Source organism: Mirounga leonina, unplaced genomic scaffold (genome assembly GCF_011800145.1).
Source record: "Mirounga leonina isolate KUSES-001 unplaced genomic scaffold, KU_Mleo_1.0 Mir_204, whole genome shotgun sequence".
NCBI classification, from domain to species: Eukaryota; Metazoa; Chordata; class Mammalia; order Carnivora; family Phocidae; genus Mirounga; species Mirounga leonina.
Genome location: NW_023270513.1, coordinates 8,895,122 through 8,911,431, shown reverse-complemented (window position 1 = coordinate 8,911,431; position 16,310 = coordinate 8,895,122). Strand labels below are relative to the sequence as shown.

The window sequence follows — 16,310 nt, the reverse complement described above, 5'->3', positions numbered from 1 at the left end:
TTCCTTCTCCTCCTCCTCCTCTCCTCCTTTTCCTTCTCTTCCTCTCCTTCTTCTGTGACTCCTCTAATAAGGGTGTTATTACATTTGGTATCATCACTGAGTTTTCTATGTCTATTCTCATGTTGAATAATTCTTATTTTTCTCTTTTGTTCAGTTTCAATATTTTCCATTATTTTGTCTTCTAGATCACTAATTCATTCCTCTGCTTTTTCCAGCCTGCTGTTCATTACATAAAGTCTGTTTCCAATCTCATTCACTGTACTCTTCATCTGATTCATTCTTTTTTAGCTCTTTTATCTATGTGGTAAGGGTCTCACTAATGTTCTCTATTCTTTTCTCAGGCCAAATGAGTATCCTCATGATTGTTGCTTTAAATTCTCCATCTGTTTTACTTAGATCCCTGGACATAATCTTGTTCTTTCATTTGGGATGAATCGCTCCATCTTTGCATTTTGTCTAAGTCTCTGCTTTCTTCTCTGTGTTAGAAAATCCTGTTATGTCTCCTGCTTCTGAAAGTAGTGACACTATGAAGAAGAGGTCATGTAATGCCCAGAGCCTACTGCTTCAGGGAGTGTCTCCGTTATGTGCTGCATGCATTCTGCTACTGTGGTTTTGCTGCTCTATCCTTTAGTCTAATCATCTGCAGTGGCTTTCTTTGCTTGCTGTGGGCAGTGTTTGGTTCCTGGCCTGAATGCAGTGAGTTGTAACTAAGTGTGCTCTGGTCGGCTTGTGAAATGAGACATGACATCACTTGAACCAGAACTGAGGCCCTGCTAAACTCTCTGGTAAAGAGACATGATGGGGAATGGTTTGTGCTTATCTTCTGGGTAAGGGACCTGTTGCACTGGGACTGAGCCAAGGTGACTGAAAAGGACAGCCCCACCAGAGTGCTGGGGGTTGGGTTTTGGTGTAAGCAAATTGAGTAGCCAGTGTAGGAGCTGAACTGTTCCCAGTAGGTGGTTCTGTATATTAAGGGGCAGGGGAGGGAAATGGAACTGGTCAGCTCCTTTGTTCCAGGAGAGGTGTCTCCATGAATGTTGCTTCTCAGGGATGTGCTCTAAGAAGAGTGAATAATATCCCTTCTGTGTATCCCAGTTCTTCAGATCTTTGTTTCAATGCTGTCTGTCCCCAGGTCGTTTGCCTGTCTTCTCTCCAGGAGTAGCATAATGCCATCAGGGCTCTATTCCAGGCAAACCCTCTGACCTTTAAAACTCCAGGTTTTAAGCCCCACTGGTTGCAAGAACCCACAAAATTCAGCCCCTCTTGTTTTCCAACTCAATGGCTTCTGGGAAATGTTCTCTTTGTGTTTTCCTCAGTGTGCCCTTCTCCTTGACCATGGTTCCCTTCCCTCAGCAGTGGCTGCAATCCCTTCCTCCCCTAGACCTTCTTTGATGTGGCCTTTTCTCTTCTTTTACTTGTGGAGTTTGTTCTTTCAGTCTTCAGGTCAATTTCTGGGGAATTTAGGTTGATTTGATAGTTATCTATCTGTGTTTGTGGAACGAGACATGCCTAGGGTCCTCCCAGTCTTCTGCTTCTTCCTCTGCTAAGAAGCACTTTCCTATTTTTTTTAATTATTTTTTTTATTTGAGTGTAGTTGATACACAATGTTTCATTAGTTTCATGTGTACAACATAGTGCTTTGACAAGTTTATACATTAGGTTTTACTCTATTTTCCCAACACTGTAGCAAATGTTATTATCTGTCACTGTTCTAATAGGCAATCACTATTACAAAAAAAAATTCACACAAATAAAACAGTTTGTGAATTTCCAACCTTATAAAGACAAGAAAATAAGTCTTTATAATTTTATAAACCTGACTACTGCTTTATAAAATACCATTTTAATGAAAGCCAATATATGAAATTTTAAGTTTCACATTTTTTCAATGTTAGTGATTTGGATTACAAAATTATTTCACCACAAAGATTTAAAAAATAGCAATTTTTCATTCTGCATTCATAATAATATTCAATTCACCAATATTCTCTTTATATATGTCTTTACTTGTGAGAATGAGGTCTAACTGAAAAACTACATGTGTGATACTTTTTTTTTTTTTAAGGCTTAAAATGTATTTTAATAAGTTAATGCTGTATTACTGCTCCATTTCTCAGAAAAGCTCCAAAGATATCAGGGACAAATCAAACATGGTACACCAATAAAAAAAAAATGCACAGCATAACTACCTAAGATAGGCAAGGCTAAGAGCTACCGTCCAACCTTCAGCATACAGCAACCCTGTTCCCAAGATTGTACTAGGCCTATCAAGAAAAGCTGTGAACAGCAACATCATAGACACAAAAGGGCCATTCCTGGGTTGTCCTAACCCAAGAAAAAAATATGGAGGCAACTTAACACAAGATTTTTTTTTAAAGATACACTAAAATGAAAATCTCTAAGAGAAAATGTCTTCCTTGGGACATGAAGGGCTAATATATGGGATATAACAGAACCTTATGTATGTTGTCTGTGACCTCTGTGGACATTTGCCTGAATTCCCATCTGCGAGTGAATGGAACAATGGGACTAAGGTCATTGGGGGATGCTTATTTTTGTGGTGTATGTGGCAGTGTCTCTGGGGTTTGGAGGGTATAATAAGGAACCAAATAGAACAGGATGGACAAAGAATGGAATGATCAAGATTAATGGGGGCTCTAACTGGATCCATTTTGCCATGGTTTCCAGCCCCCTTCACAGGCCCTCAGCAATCACATGAGACTTCAGGAATGCACCACACAAAATCAATTTGTTAAATGATATACCACAAAGAACTGATTTGTTAAATATCACCCCTCTCTTGCCCTCAGCCTCCAGCAAACTCCCTCAGAGTAGTACAGGCAAGGAAGACCTAACTATTGGGAGGAATCCCTAGCACTTTTCCAGGGCAGAATTCTGGCTAGTCCAAAAAGGGTCCTTATTTTAAGGTTTTTTGGGAAACTAGACATTGAAATTTTTATTAGTATCAGCTACATTTGTTTGGAGCAAATTCAGCTCCAGGAGCTGCATGGTTGAATGCAGGAGGGGTTCCACCAATTGCCCCAATTCCTTCCATTGTAGCAGCTTGGCCAAAGCATTCAGTTGTTGGTGGGGTCAATCCCAAGGTTCCATCTGGCATCAGAGTGGCAGTTCCTGGAGGAGCTGGGGTACCTGTTGGCACTGGAGCAGGGGGCATGGCGTCTCTGTTTATGCCCATAGCACCTCCCATAGCCATCTGGCCCATCCACATCTCCTGATCTCTTGCATCAGGGCATGTTCCCTTGAATCCTTCCTGCTGTCACTGCATCATTTCTTCCTGTTGCCACCGCATCTCTTCCTCACGGCGCCTGCGTTCCTCCTCCTGGTTGAACTCCAGTTGTTTTCGTTTTTGCACTTCTTGGTTGTGCAGCTCTTCTATCCTCCAAAGTTTTTCTTGACGACTCATCAAATCCTGTCTCATTAGCATGACCTGGTGCTCATGGCGAGCAGCCTCCATCTCCATCTCCAGCTTCTCACAAGCTTCCTTGATGCTGTGGTCCACTTGGTCCTGCTGCTGCTTCTCCATCTCAATGAATGCCTTCCAGTGCATGGCATACTCATACTCAAAGGAACCAGGCTTTGCAAATCTGGGTGGCTGCTCTCCCTCCTTGTGAAATTGCTGGTTCTTTTTAACCAGCTTCTCTGGAAGTCCCTCTTCATCATCCAACTGGTCCATGGGCTCCACAGTCACAGGCCGAGGAAATGTGGTTAGCAGGAAGGAGCCTTCACTGCACCTGTCCAGAGCTTTCCGAGCAGCTGGCTTCCCTGAAAATTCAACAATGCTTTTTCCTGAGGGCCTTCCTCGATCATCCACGATGACTACAGCCCTTTCCACCTGGCCAAACACCGGAAAGGCTTCCTCCAGAAGTTCATTGGAAACATACTGAGGAAGGTTTTGGACTGTAAGGGATGCACTATGGCAGGCAAAGAGCACACGCAGCTGCTTTCCATGGAGTGACATGTTGTCCAGTTCTACTTTGGCAATTTCCGCTAGGGTTCATGTTTCCAAGTGGATAAAGCCAAAGCCCTTAACCTTATGAATGAAGACTTCCCCTGCTTTCCCGTATTTCTCAAATAGTTTCCTCATCTCCTCCTCAGTGATGTCAGGAGGAAGATTGCCCACAGAGAGCCGGCTACGTTGGGTGAAGGTCTTCTTTCCTGGTTTCCTAAAATTCTTCAGGTCAATAGTCAAGCCTTCATTTTGGCTGCTGGCATGTTGCCCACTTGCAGGTATTGGTGGCGGTGGTGGCTGCTGTTGCTGCTAGAGGTGCTGCTGGTGGTGATGCCGATGATGCTTCCTTGGAGTATGGTTTTGCTTCTCCAAGTTAAAGGTTTTATTGTTCTGCATTTTTGCACCCCTCTACCGACTGTTCTCTCCTCAGAGTAACGGCAACACTATACAGCCTCTGCAGTCCCAAGAAAAAAATGTGTGTGGTACTTTATTAACTCTTTATTTAAAATCTATCAAGCAAAGTTGTGACTGAGGTTGTATATAGAGGAATTAATGTAGAAAGATCATTGCACAATTGATTTTAATGTACAAATATAACAAAATATTTTCTTAATGAGTGCCAATATATAAAAGTAAGCATCATATCACACACTCTTAGACTTTCAAGCAAAGAGCTTTCACTGCAAACCTTGAAACTCTGAAGTTTATGAAATATGTTAGAACACAGCTCTCTTCTGTGTTTAAGGTGTATGTGTTGTGTGTGAATCTCATGATACTTTTGAGATATTTGGGATGAGTCTGAATTGTTTGTTTACCCAGGGGGACAAAAGAAAATGCTGATAGATATTCCAAGTTATATGGATATTAATTCCCACTACTCCTATTAATATTAAAAACTCTTTCCTCTTTAGTCTATTTTACTCAAGTAGTATATATTTTCTAAATAAAGCTAGGATCATATTGTTCTCCTGTGCATTTTTGAATGATTGGACAATTCACCTATGTCCACTTATTTTCAATTTACTTTTTGTTTCTTGCAGGACAAAGTGAAAACATTGGACCCACTGCTGAGGAAGAGCTGTGCAATTTATTCTGTTGCTTATTACGTTCTGTAAAGAAAGATATTTTATTATATGCTCCATAGAACAGTATGTTTCCATTTGGATAGAAAATACAGTCATGAATAATTCCTTCAGAGGGATCATTTTGAGGTTGAAAGGAAGGAGGCCATGTTTTGTTAAGGCACTCAAAATACAATTTTTTTTTTTTAAGAAAAATCTTCAAGGTGACATAGCTAAACTGATAGAGAACATAGATTATTCTAGCTAGTAATTTGATTACAATGTCTTGGAATCATTCAAAATTTCAAGGGAGATAGTTTGAAGATCCTCCTTCCTGTGATGAATTTCTAAAGCACTGTCTTTGCATCTCACACATGACTGAAGAGCCAAACCACTGTGTTCCAAAAACCTATCACGGAATTCTGAGGTCATAAAATAATATACAATGGGATCAAGACAGCAATTCAGATTTGCAAGACATAGAGAAATGATGTGAAAACATACGGTGCTCTTAATAAAGGAACAGTTTGAAAAGACATGTTGTTTCACCATCATAAAGAATGGGAAGTTGAAGTGGTAAGGAGTGAAACACACAATGAACACCACTGCACACATCAGGACCATCCACAAAGCCTTTTTTCTCTCTTTGGTATTCTGAGGGGGAACTTGGAATTCTTGTAAAGATTTTCTTGTTTTCCATGTGCAATAAGTAATAATTACAACAGGTAAAAAAAACCCTCCAAGTTCAGCTACAGTTATCATGCCAATGGAGGAAGCCATGCTAATGTGTTGAAATCCTAAATCGGCAAAGCAGGATTCAGTGTTGTTGGTTAAGCCAGAACTTCTCAGAATTGGAAGTGGCAAACAGGCAGTCCCCACAATGATCCAGATGGCAGCACTGATGCCCACATCATACCTACGCTTCCAGTTTCTGGCCCTAAAGGGCTTGAGGAGAAAGTAACATCTCTGAAGGCTGATGCACGTCAGGAAATAAATGCTGGCATACATGTTGAGATACTTCAGGTAGAAGCACAGCAGGCAAAGGGCCTTCTGGAAGGGCCAGTGGTGGCTGATGTAATAGTAAATCCGGAGGGGTAAGGACAGCACGTGAGCAAGGTCAGCCACAGAGAGGTTGATCATGAAAATGATGGCTTTATTTTTCTTGCTGATGAAGCGGCACAGAACCCACAAGGCTACACTGTTGGCCAGAAGACCAGGGATGAATATGAGGATGTAAGTGGTTGCATAGAGAGAGTACTGAAATGACACTTGAAGATCAGTGCACTTTGTTCTTACACTGTTTGTGCTGTTACTTCCCATCTTGAGGATGTATGTTCCTTCCTTAAGGAAAGCATTAGAGTGATGATTTCTGCAGAAAATAGAGTAAAAATAGGGTCAAGGGCATGCCAGTTTATATTTGGGTATACAAATATATTTGTGTCCTGCCAAAAAAGTATTCAAGTATTCAAGTGTGAACTTTCACAAATTCAAAAGGTATTTTTTATGAAAACTAAACTGAAAATATCATGGCAATCTACAAATGTATAACAGCATTGTGGAGCATATTTTTAGAAATCAAGGCCTTAGTCTTGGTTTTCCCCTAAACTAAAACCTTAGTCAGGTTTTCCCCTTAGTAGTCAGAGGGAGTAATCAAACTTATAGAGGTGGCCAACAAGCAAGACCTTACTGGAAAATTTACCCAGACATACATTCCAACACTTTTCTGGGTTTCTATATTTCAGTATTACAGTTGTCTCCATCTGCATTTTCAAAGTTTGAGATCTAGCTGAGTTTCCAATCATTAATGCTGGAAAAGACTAAAACTGAATCAATTTTAAATTGCAACCTTATCAGGGTTTAGGTGACTGCTGAGATGAGTCTGTGAACCTTTGGGAATGAAACACAAGATAAGGGCCTGGGAAGGGCTGGCAGGTCACCAGTCCTTGAAAGGATGGAAACTTGGAAAAAATGTTGCAATGCAGATAAACTTTAGCTCCTTCAGAATTTGGCTGAGGGCAAAGTTAGTCCTGCTTGTATGTCATGACACTTTTCTTGAAGATTCTGTAGCTTTAAAGATCTGTGTTTATTAACAGAATTATGTCAGCTTCAGACATTCACATTTATTGAGACTATCCTTGCTACCATTTCAAACAACTACCAGAGTATGTGAAAAACTAGAAGGTATCTAGTGGTAGTTACAGCAAAAAGAGCTATCTCTAATTCAGATCTTGAGGCAAGTTGAGTGAAAAGTTATTAATTTTGAATTGTTACATTTTTAACAATCATAATTGTTAAAGAGTTCTTCCTTCTAGTGAGTTAAAATCTGTATCCCTGTCATTTTAACCTAGTTCTGCCTATCAATGTCAAGTAAAGTTTACCCCCTGTTGCACATGAAACTCTTTAAATATCTGAAGACAGCAATCCTGTCTCTTCCTTTATCCAGGTTCACCCCTAAATTCACCCCTAAAATGCAGAGTCCCACTTCTTGGTTTTCTTTTGGATCAGATCATTATTGCTTTGGGCCCAAAACCACTATAAAACAGCTTATTTTAACCTTTGAAAATGACAGTTTACTCAAACGTTTGATATTCTCGGGAAATATAGCATGCCTTTGATTGTAGAAACAAAAGGCTAAATAGAATTTTAATATTCCCTTGTACTTTTTATTGCTTGCAAAGGCAGTTAGTTTGTTTCACATTTTATGGAATTAAAGGGAAATTGAGACACACTTAACATTAACTATTGAAAGCAATATAAAGTCTAAGACAGTGCTTATTCAACCCAAAATACAACTAATTGAAATTGTAAAAACTCAGTCAACACACACACAGCCTATACAGTGCCAAATCATCTATTTGATGCCTTTAGACTGACTACATGGTGCTTTCAGATAGACTGTATTTACTGAAAGTTCATTGCAGTCAACCAGCTCACTCAAGTAAACAACTACTTTGAATGTTATTTTCCACAGAGTTGACTATTTTGCTAAATCAGCCAGTTAGTCTAGCAAACTGTAAATTGAGCCAACACTATCTGTTTTTGTGGTCTGTTTGTTTCCCCACTGAACTAACTAAAATAATTGATCTTGTATTCTGTGTACTCAGTTTAAATAAAAAGCCATGTAAACGTGAACCAGGATTATCCTTTTTTTTTTAAACCAGAATTATTCTTGAAATAAAATTTAGAAAATAGTTAACATACATGAAGTTTTCCCTGATCATCTTTGGTTTTGTTATAATAATAATTAAAAATCACTGAATGCCTACTTGGATGAGGTGTTATGCTAAGTACTTTGTATACACTCTCTCAATTTGTCCCTCACAGCAATCTTATGCAACAATATAACATTACCACTGTTTTACAGCTGAGGAAACTGAGGTCCCAAGAAAGACAAGCTTCACCTCCTACAAGAAGACTTTCTTGAACTCTCCAAACCAGAAGTCACTTCTATGGCCTCACAGTCCATAGTTCTGATCATTTTTCTAGTGAGAATGCATTTAATACACTTAACAACGTGCTGTGGTTATTACCTTTGCATGGAGTCTCTTTTGTTCCTCTAAATAGATTGCAATCTCTTACATATCAAAGACTCATTCTCTTACTACTTTCTTTCCTCCATAATAAAGTGTCTCCTAAAATGTTTTGAACATATTAGGGATCCACTAAGTGTTTGTTAAGTGAATGACTTGAATGCATGATGAGTGGATAAATAGGGGGAGTGGGGGGAGTCGCACTGACAGAAAGGGAGTGTCTGGGGAATTAGAATTTAGATGTGATATTTAATTTGACCACCAGGTGTCATAAGTATACCAATGTTCAAATATTTTTAAATATTTAACACATTTCTTTTAAAATTCCATTAAGGGAGAAGTTATACTAAAGGAGAGAAGTATCAACAACATCTTGTGTAACATCAGAAGAAGAATCCTTTAAAGGGCATTTTACAGAGTTTTAATTTATTTTATTTTTTTAGCTTCCATACTTCCTCATTTAGATCTCTGAAAATAGTTGGGCTTCTAAATTCATTAGAAATCCCTAGAATATTAGAGCAGTTAAGGACCATCAAGATCTCCTGATCATGACACTTCTTATAGATGAGGCTACCAAGGCCAAAAACAAGGAGATTAAATTTTCCACATTCACAGGATCTTCTTGCCTTCCACTACGGAGTAATATTTACTTTTCCAGGAACTTCTAAGATGAAACCCATATTTTTGTAATTACCTAATAATAATACAAACTTTTAGAAATAAACTAATGCCAGATTTTAGAACAGTAACCTTGACAGTGGACTATTAAAGCAAGAGTGATTAGGTTTTTTTCCCAAATATTCTAGGACAAATACGGTGTTGTTAAAAAGCAGAATTAATATTTTTTGTCCCTAATAATAAGATTGTGTAAAAAATCTGCTTAACAGGGGTGCCTGGGTGGCTCAGTTGATTAAGTGTTGGATTCTTGGTTTTGGCTCAGGTCATGATACCAGCGTCTTGAGATTGAGCCCATGCTGGGATCCATGTTCAGCTCCCAGAATCTACTTGAGATTCTTTTCCTCTCTTCACCTCCCCGTGCTCTCACTCTCTTTCTTTCTCTCGCTCTCTTTCAAATAAATAAGTAAATCTTTCTAAAAATTTGCTTAACAGTCTTAGATTAGGTTGTTTTTAACCTTTTGTTATTTCTTTATATAAGGAATACAGTTTCACATTAGAAAATAGAGATAAAGAAAAACAAAATATATACACATCTATCATTAATATTTCCATTGCTAACATTTTGGTGTATAACCTACATTTTCCCCCATGCCTATAGACCTATAAATGAATACATGTATAGATATTTTAACCAAATTTGACTCATATACACATACTCTTTTATAATTATAGTTTGTATTCAATCATAATTATTATGAATATAGTATCATTAATAAATAGACATTAGCAATCATTTTATTAATCAATTTATTAATAAATAATCATGTTAATGGGTACTTAGAATTTCATCAAAATTATATACCATAATTTATTTTACTAGTGGACATTGAGGTAGATTCTCATTTTTCACTATTAGAAACAATGCCTTGTGAAACATTCTTGTACACCCATCTTCATACATTTGAGCAACTATTTTCTTTGAATAAATTTTTAAAAGTGGAATTGCTAGGCTTTTGATCTATAATACCAAATTATCCTCCAAGAAGACATCCTAAGCTAATTCTCTTTCAAATTCCAATGCTAATACTTTCTCATAATATCACAATGCCAAATCTGTTTGTTTTCCAAATATATCAAATTCTTTTCAGCTGAAGGAAGACTTATGGTGTACAGAATTTTGACTCATTCTTTAAGGCCTAACTCAGTAATTACTTTACTTAGTCACAAATCAACCCAGACAGAATTTATTATTCCCACCTTAACAAAGTGGTTTTCAAACTTGAGCATGCCTCAGAATCATCTGGAGTGCTGTCCCACCCATGGTTTCTGATTTAGTAAGTCTGGGTTAGGGCCCAATAATTTACATTTCTAATAAGTTCCCATGAGATCCAGGGACTACATTGTCCTGTATACCAGCAAGGATTGTGTTTTATCTGAGAAACCAGTATATTATCGCCACACAAATATTGTGAATCATTTAATTAATGCTGTTGGCTGAATGTAGAATGTTTATTGCACCCTAGAGTCATATGTTGAAACCTAATCCTAAACGTGATGGTGTTTGGAGTGGAGCCTTTGGGAAGTAATTAGGTCTTTAAGGGATTAGTGGTCTTATAAAAGAGGCCCCAGGGAAATCCCTTGCCCCTTCTGCCAGTGAGAAGATGGCCATCTATAAGCCAGAAAGTGGACTTTCAACAGACACCAAATCTGACATCCTGATCTTGGACTTCCTAACCTCCAGAACTCTGAAAACTAAGTATTGTTTAAGATACCCAATCTGTAGTCTTTTAGTTATAACAGCACAAATAGACCAAGATAGTCAGACATTCTTTTCCAACCTGAAGGAGGAAACTCATGGACAAGTTTGTGACCTAACTTTCATAACTGTGTAGTAAAATCTGGCTTATTTATCTACATCCAATTATTTCTCCTATCTTGACTGTGTGGGGAAAAAAAGTGATAGTAAAACAAAACAGAAACAATGACAAAAATATTGCATTATGCTTAGGTTTTAGAAAACAAACAGGATTCTTATGTTAAAAAAAAAAAAAAAAAAAACTTCTAGGGGTGCCTGGGTCAGGCTCAGTCAGTTAAGAGTCTGACTCTTGATTTTGGCTCAGGTCATGATCTCAGGGTCCTTAGATAGAGCCCCACACCCGGCTCTGTGCCGGGTATGAAGACTGTTTAAGATTCTCTCCCTCTCCCTCTGCCCATCCCCCTACTGGCACGCTCTATCTTTCAAAACAAACAAACAAAACAAAACAAAACAAAACAAAAAAATATTCTATACTTCTCAATACTATAATGAAAAGATGAGCTTTTTTTTTTTTTTTTTTTTTTTTTGAGGAAGGCAAGATGGCAGAGGAGTAGGGGACCCTGTTTCAACTGGTCCCCTGAATTTAGTTGGATATCTATCAAACCATTTTGAACACCCACAAAATCAACCTGAGATGTAAGAATATATATCTGGATCTCTAGAAGCAGAAAAGCAGCTGCTTTTGGCAAGGTAGGAAGGGCAGAGTCATGAATCTGCAGGGAGATACTGGAAGATAAACAGAAGGGGGAGGGAGCTGCCATAAGCTGACTCCTGGAAACTAATAACATGGGAGAGCAAAATCAAAACCCTTAGAAATCTGCTCAAGTAAGAGACACCCCTCCCTGAAGGGGGCCTTGGAAATGAAAAGACAGAATTCTAGGTAGGGCATTGTGGTCTTGGGATACAAGGAACCACAGAGCAAAAGGGGGTTTCTGAACTGGAAGAGTGCCCAAGCAGTGGAGCCAGGAAGCAGGTTATGGTCAGCGAGCACACGAAGGGACTCTCAACTAGGATCGCCAGAAACCACAAACCAGGCAGGTCGATATCCACTCTTTCCTTGAACAGCCTAAAAAAATCTGGAACCAGTGCCTGCAACAGGGCAAAAACTCGCAGAACAGTAGTGGCCGGGAAAGGGCTTTAGGGCAGAACTGGACCTGATTTTGGAGCTTCTGGTGCAAGCCGGAGCCCACGGTTGCTCACAGTTTTAAAAACAGAAAGGGCAGAGATACTCCCGAGCCCCTGAAAACACTTCTGGGAAAGTAGCTGTGAGCACACACTGCAGAAAGCTGCGGTTTTCAGCAGCACAAACAGAAGTTGAGACTGTTTGTCCTGCAGAGTTTACTAAAGAGGGCAGACTCCGAATTTTCTGCTCTGGGCCAGAGGTTTGGCAGCGGCCATTTTTGCTCTGATCCCCTGAGGAGGTGTGGAAAAGCCCCAGGATACAAAAGACACTCCGAAGTCCAGTCTCCACTGAGCCCATCCCCCAGACAGGGGGTGGGGCAACTCCACACTGGCAGGATTACCTGAGAAACAGAGTGGCAGGACCCTCCCCGAAGACAGGCTGGAAAATAGGTAGATGACAATCCTTTGGACCCTATAAGACTGTAAAATCCCAACACAAGGAGAAAATTGTATATTGAGCTCCAGGTGTGGCCTCACAACTTGTTTATTTTTCAGATATAATTTTCCTTTCCTTTTCTTTTCTTTCTTCTTTCTTTCTTTCTTCTTTCTTTTTTTTTTTCCTTTTCTCATGCCGTTTTCTACTGCTGTATTCTTCTTTATACCTTCTCATTTCAACTAGATGTCTATTATACCAACTCATGTTTTCATAGGCGCTTTTTAACTTGTATTTTTACATACCTATATTTTTTGTAAACATATGCTTTATTTTAGCCCGTTTTTCACTCTACTTAGTTTTACCTTTTTATATATACAAATTTTACTTTTTCTAGTAATTTTGAGACGTAGTGTCCTCTAACACACAGACCAAAATACACCCAAGAACTAACACTCTGCTTTGTTCACACTGAGAGATTATAGCTCCCCTTCCCATCCACTCTTTTTAATTTTTTTATTTTATATTACATGTATATATAGTATATTTTTTAAATTTTTAAATTTTTCAATTTTTTACTTTTATTCTTGTGTTTCATTTTGGCTTTGTTTTTTTCAGTGGTGGCATCTGACCATGCTGGATATTGCTAGGGTGCATCTAACTTGGGTCGTGGTTGATATTTTGAATTCTGTCCATTCATTCAACATCCACTGATAGAATGACTAGGAGGAGAAACTCTGAACAAAAAAAAAGAACCAGAGACAACATTTCTGCCACAGAACTAATGGATATGGATATAAACAAGATATCAGAGACAGACTTCAGGATAGCAATCATGAAGTCAATAGCTAGGCTTGAAAAAAGCATTAGTGACAATATAGAATCTCTACAGGCAGAAATTAGATCTAATGAGGCCAAACTTAAAAATGCTATGAATAAGATGCAGTCTAAACTAGAAACTCTAACAGCCAGGGTAAATGAGGCAGAATAACAAATTAGTGATCTAGAAGATAAACTGATAGAAAGGAAGGAAGCTGAAGAAGACAGAGATAGGCAGCTAGTGGCACATGAAAATAGACTTAGAGAGATCAATGACCCTAGGAAATGCTCCAATGTCAGAATTATTGGGATCCCCAAGGGGGTGGAGAGAGAGAGAGAGAGGACTAGAAAGTATATTTGAACAAATCTTAGCTGAGAACTTCCCTAATCTGGAGAAGGAAACAAGCATTCGAGTCCAAGAAGCAGAGAGGACCCCTTCCAAAATCAATAAAAATAGATCAACACCCTGGCATGTAATAGTGAAGTTTGCAAATCTGAGAGCCAAGGAAGCCATCCTGAGAGCATCTAGGGGGAAGAGATTTCTTACTCACAGAGGGAGGACCATCAGAATAACATCAGGCCTGTCCACAGGGACCTGGCAAACCATAAAGGGCTGGCGGGACATGTTCAGGGTACTAAATGAAAAGAACATGCAGCCAAGAATACTTTACCCAGCAAGATTGTCATTCAGAACAGATGGAGAGATAAAATGCTTTCAGGACAGGCAGAAACAAAGAATATGTGACCACCAACCCAGCCCTGCAAGAAATATTAAGGGGGATTCTGTAAATGAAGAGAAATCCCAAGAGACACATAGACCATAAAGAAACAGAAAACCTACAGAAACAGAGATCTTATAGGCAATACAATGGCACTAAATTCATATCTTTCAATAGTTACTCTCAACATAAACAGGCTGAATGCACCAATCAAGAGACACAGGGTTTCAGATTGGATAAAAAAGCAGAACCCATCCATACGCTATCTACAAGAGACTCAATTTGAACCTAAAGACACCTCCAGGGTGAAGGTAAGGGGATGGAGGACCATTTACCATGCCAACAGACCTCAAAAGAAAGCTGGGGTAGCAATTCTCATATCAGACAAATCAGATTTTAAACCAAAGACTGTAGTAAGAGATGTAGAGGGACACTATATCATACTTAAAGAGTCTATTCAACAAGAAGATCTAACAATTGTAAATATCTCTGCCCCCAACATGGGAGCTAAAATATTCAATAAGATCTTAGCCAATAGGATCCAATAGCACATTAAAAGGATTATCCATAACAACCAGATGGGATTTATTCCTGGGATACAAGGGTGGTTCAGCATTCACAAATCATCATGATAGAGTACATTAAAAAAATAAAAGACAAAAACCATATGATCCTCTAAATTGATACAGAGAAAGCATTTGGCAAAGTATAGCATCCTTTCCTGATTAAAACTCTCCAAAGTACAGGGACAGAGGGAACATACCTCAATATCATAAAATCCATCTATGAAAAGCCCTCGGTGAATATCATTCTCAATGGGGAAAAACTGAGAGCTTTTCCCTTAAGGTCAGGAACTCAAGGATGCCCACTCTCACCATTTATTGCTCAATATAGTACCAGAATTCCTTGGCAAGAGACAACAAAAAGAAATAAAATGCATTCAATTGGCAGAGAAGTCAAACTCTCTCTCTTCGCAGATGACATGATACTTTATGTGGAAAATCAAAAAGACTCCACCACCAAGTTATTAGAACTCATACAGGAATTCAGCAGTGAGACAGGATACAAAATCAATGCTCAGAAATCAGTTGCATTTCCTAATTTATCTGGTCCACAGCTTCCTCCACTCTATAATGTATAGCACTGTTGTGTACATTCAAAGAGTCAAAATAATATATGTAATGCATGTATTTGCTACATAGTAATACTGCAAGAAGTGCTATTATTCTAATTTGTTTTGTATATTTCTTCTAAGTCATGAAAGAAGGTGAAATATAAATACATTTCAAATCCCAGCTTAAGTTCCTTGTACCTCTGACTTCTCCAGTCCTTGTTGACTTCAACTTTCTTGGAATAGCTGATGTATCTAGCAACTTATACTCCAATAACATCACTGTTTACTAACAATTAAATTTACTGATCATTTACTACGTGCCATCCACTTTAGATATATTATATCATATAATCCTCATGACAATGCTATAAGGAAGGGAGATACTGTCCTTATTCCCATTTGACCACTAAGAAATTATCAAACTCTTACTTATACATTATTATCTCCAACTAGTACATTATTTGCTCTTATGTCTAGGGTGTGGATCATGAATACTAATACCTTGACAAACCCCTATCTGCACTAAAAGACAGACTACACCAGTAGTGGGCAGAGAATCTTACTGTGTCAATCCCACTGCAAGCATCCATGGCTTGATCACAGGCCTTTTCAGGATTTTCCCAGTTTCCCTTCACAGTCATATAGTTATTTTATATTCTCCAGGGACTCTGGCCCTTAAAATTGCTTTAAAGTAGATAACTCCATTCATTCTATTTTAAAACTTTCAGCCTTCCCTAATAACTCCATTCATTTTATTTAAAGCTTTCAGGTCTTCCTAAAATAATAGCTTTTCTTTTCTTTTTTCTTTTTATTATTATGTTATGTTAATCACCATACATTACATCATTAGTTTTTAAGTAGTGTTCCATGATTCATTGTTTGTGTATAACACCCAGTGCTCCATGCAGAACGTGCCCTCTTTAATACCCATCACCAAGCTAACCCATCCCCCCAACCCCCTCCCCTCTAGAACCCTCAGTTTGCTTGTCAGAGTCCATAGTCTCTCATGGTTCATCTCCCCCTCCAATTCCCCCTCCTTCATTCTTCCCCTCCTGCTACCCTCTTCTTCTTCTTCTTCTTCTTCTTCTTCTTCTTCTTCTTCTTCTTC

General features: G+C 38.6%; 1 protein-coding gene and 1 pseudogene across 2 annotated transcripts; both read right to left on the bottom strand.

Annotated features, from left to right (window-relative positions):
- Positions 1-2,950: 2,950 nt before the first annotated feature.
- Positions 2,951-4,380, bottom strand: LOC118025947 (annotated as a pseudogene). The gene has a single exon (XR_004683438.1). The product of XR_004683438.1 is annotated as a non-POU domain-containing octamer-binding protein-like (transcript).
- A 905-nt stretch (positions 4,381-5,285) lies between these two features.
- Positions 5,286-6,378, bottom strand: LOC118025946 (putative P2Y purinoceptor 10). The gene has a single exon (XM_035028652.1). The coding sequence runs from the start codon at positions 6,349-6,351 to the stop codon at positions 5,308-5,310; it is 1,044 nt and encodes a 347-aa protein (XP_034884543.1). The 5' UTR covers positions 6,352-6,378; the 3' UTR covers positions 5,286-5,307.
- Positions 6,379-16,310: the final 9,932 nt, after the last annotated feature.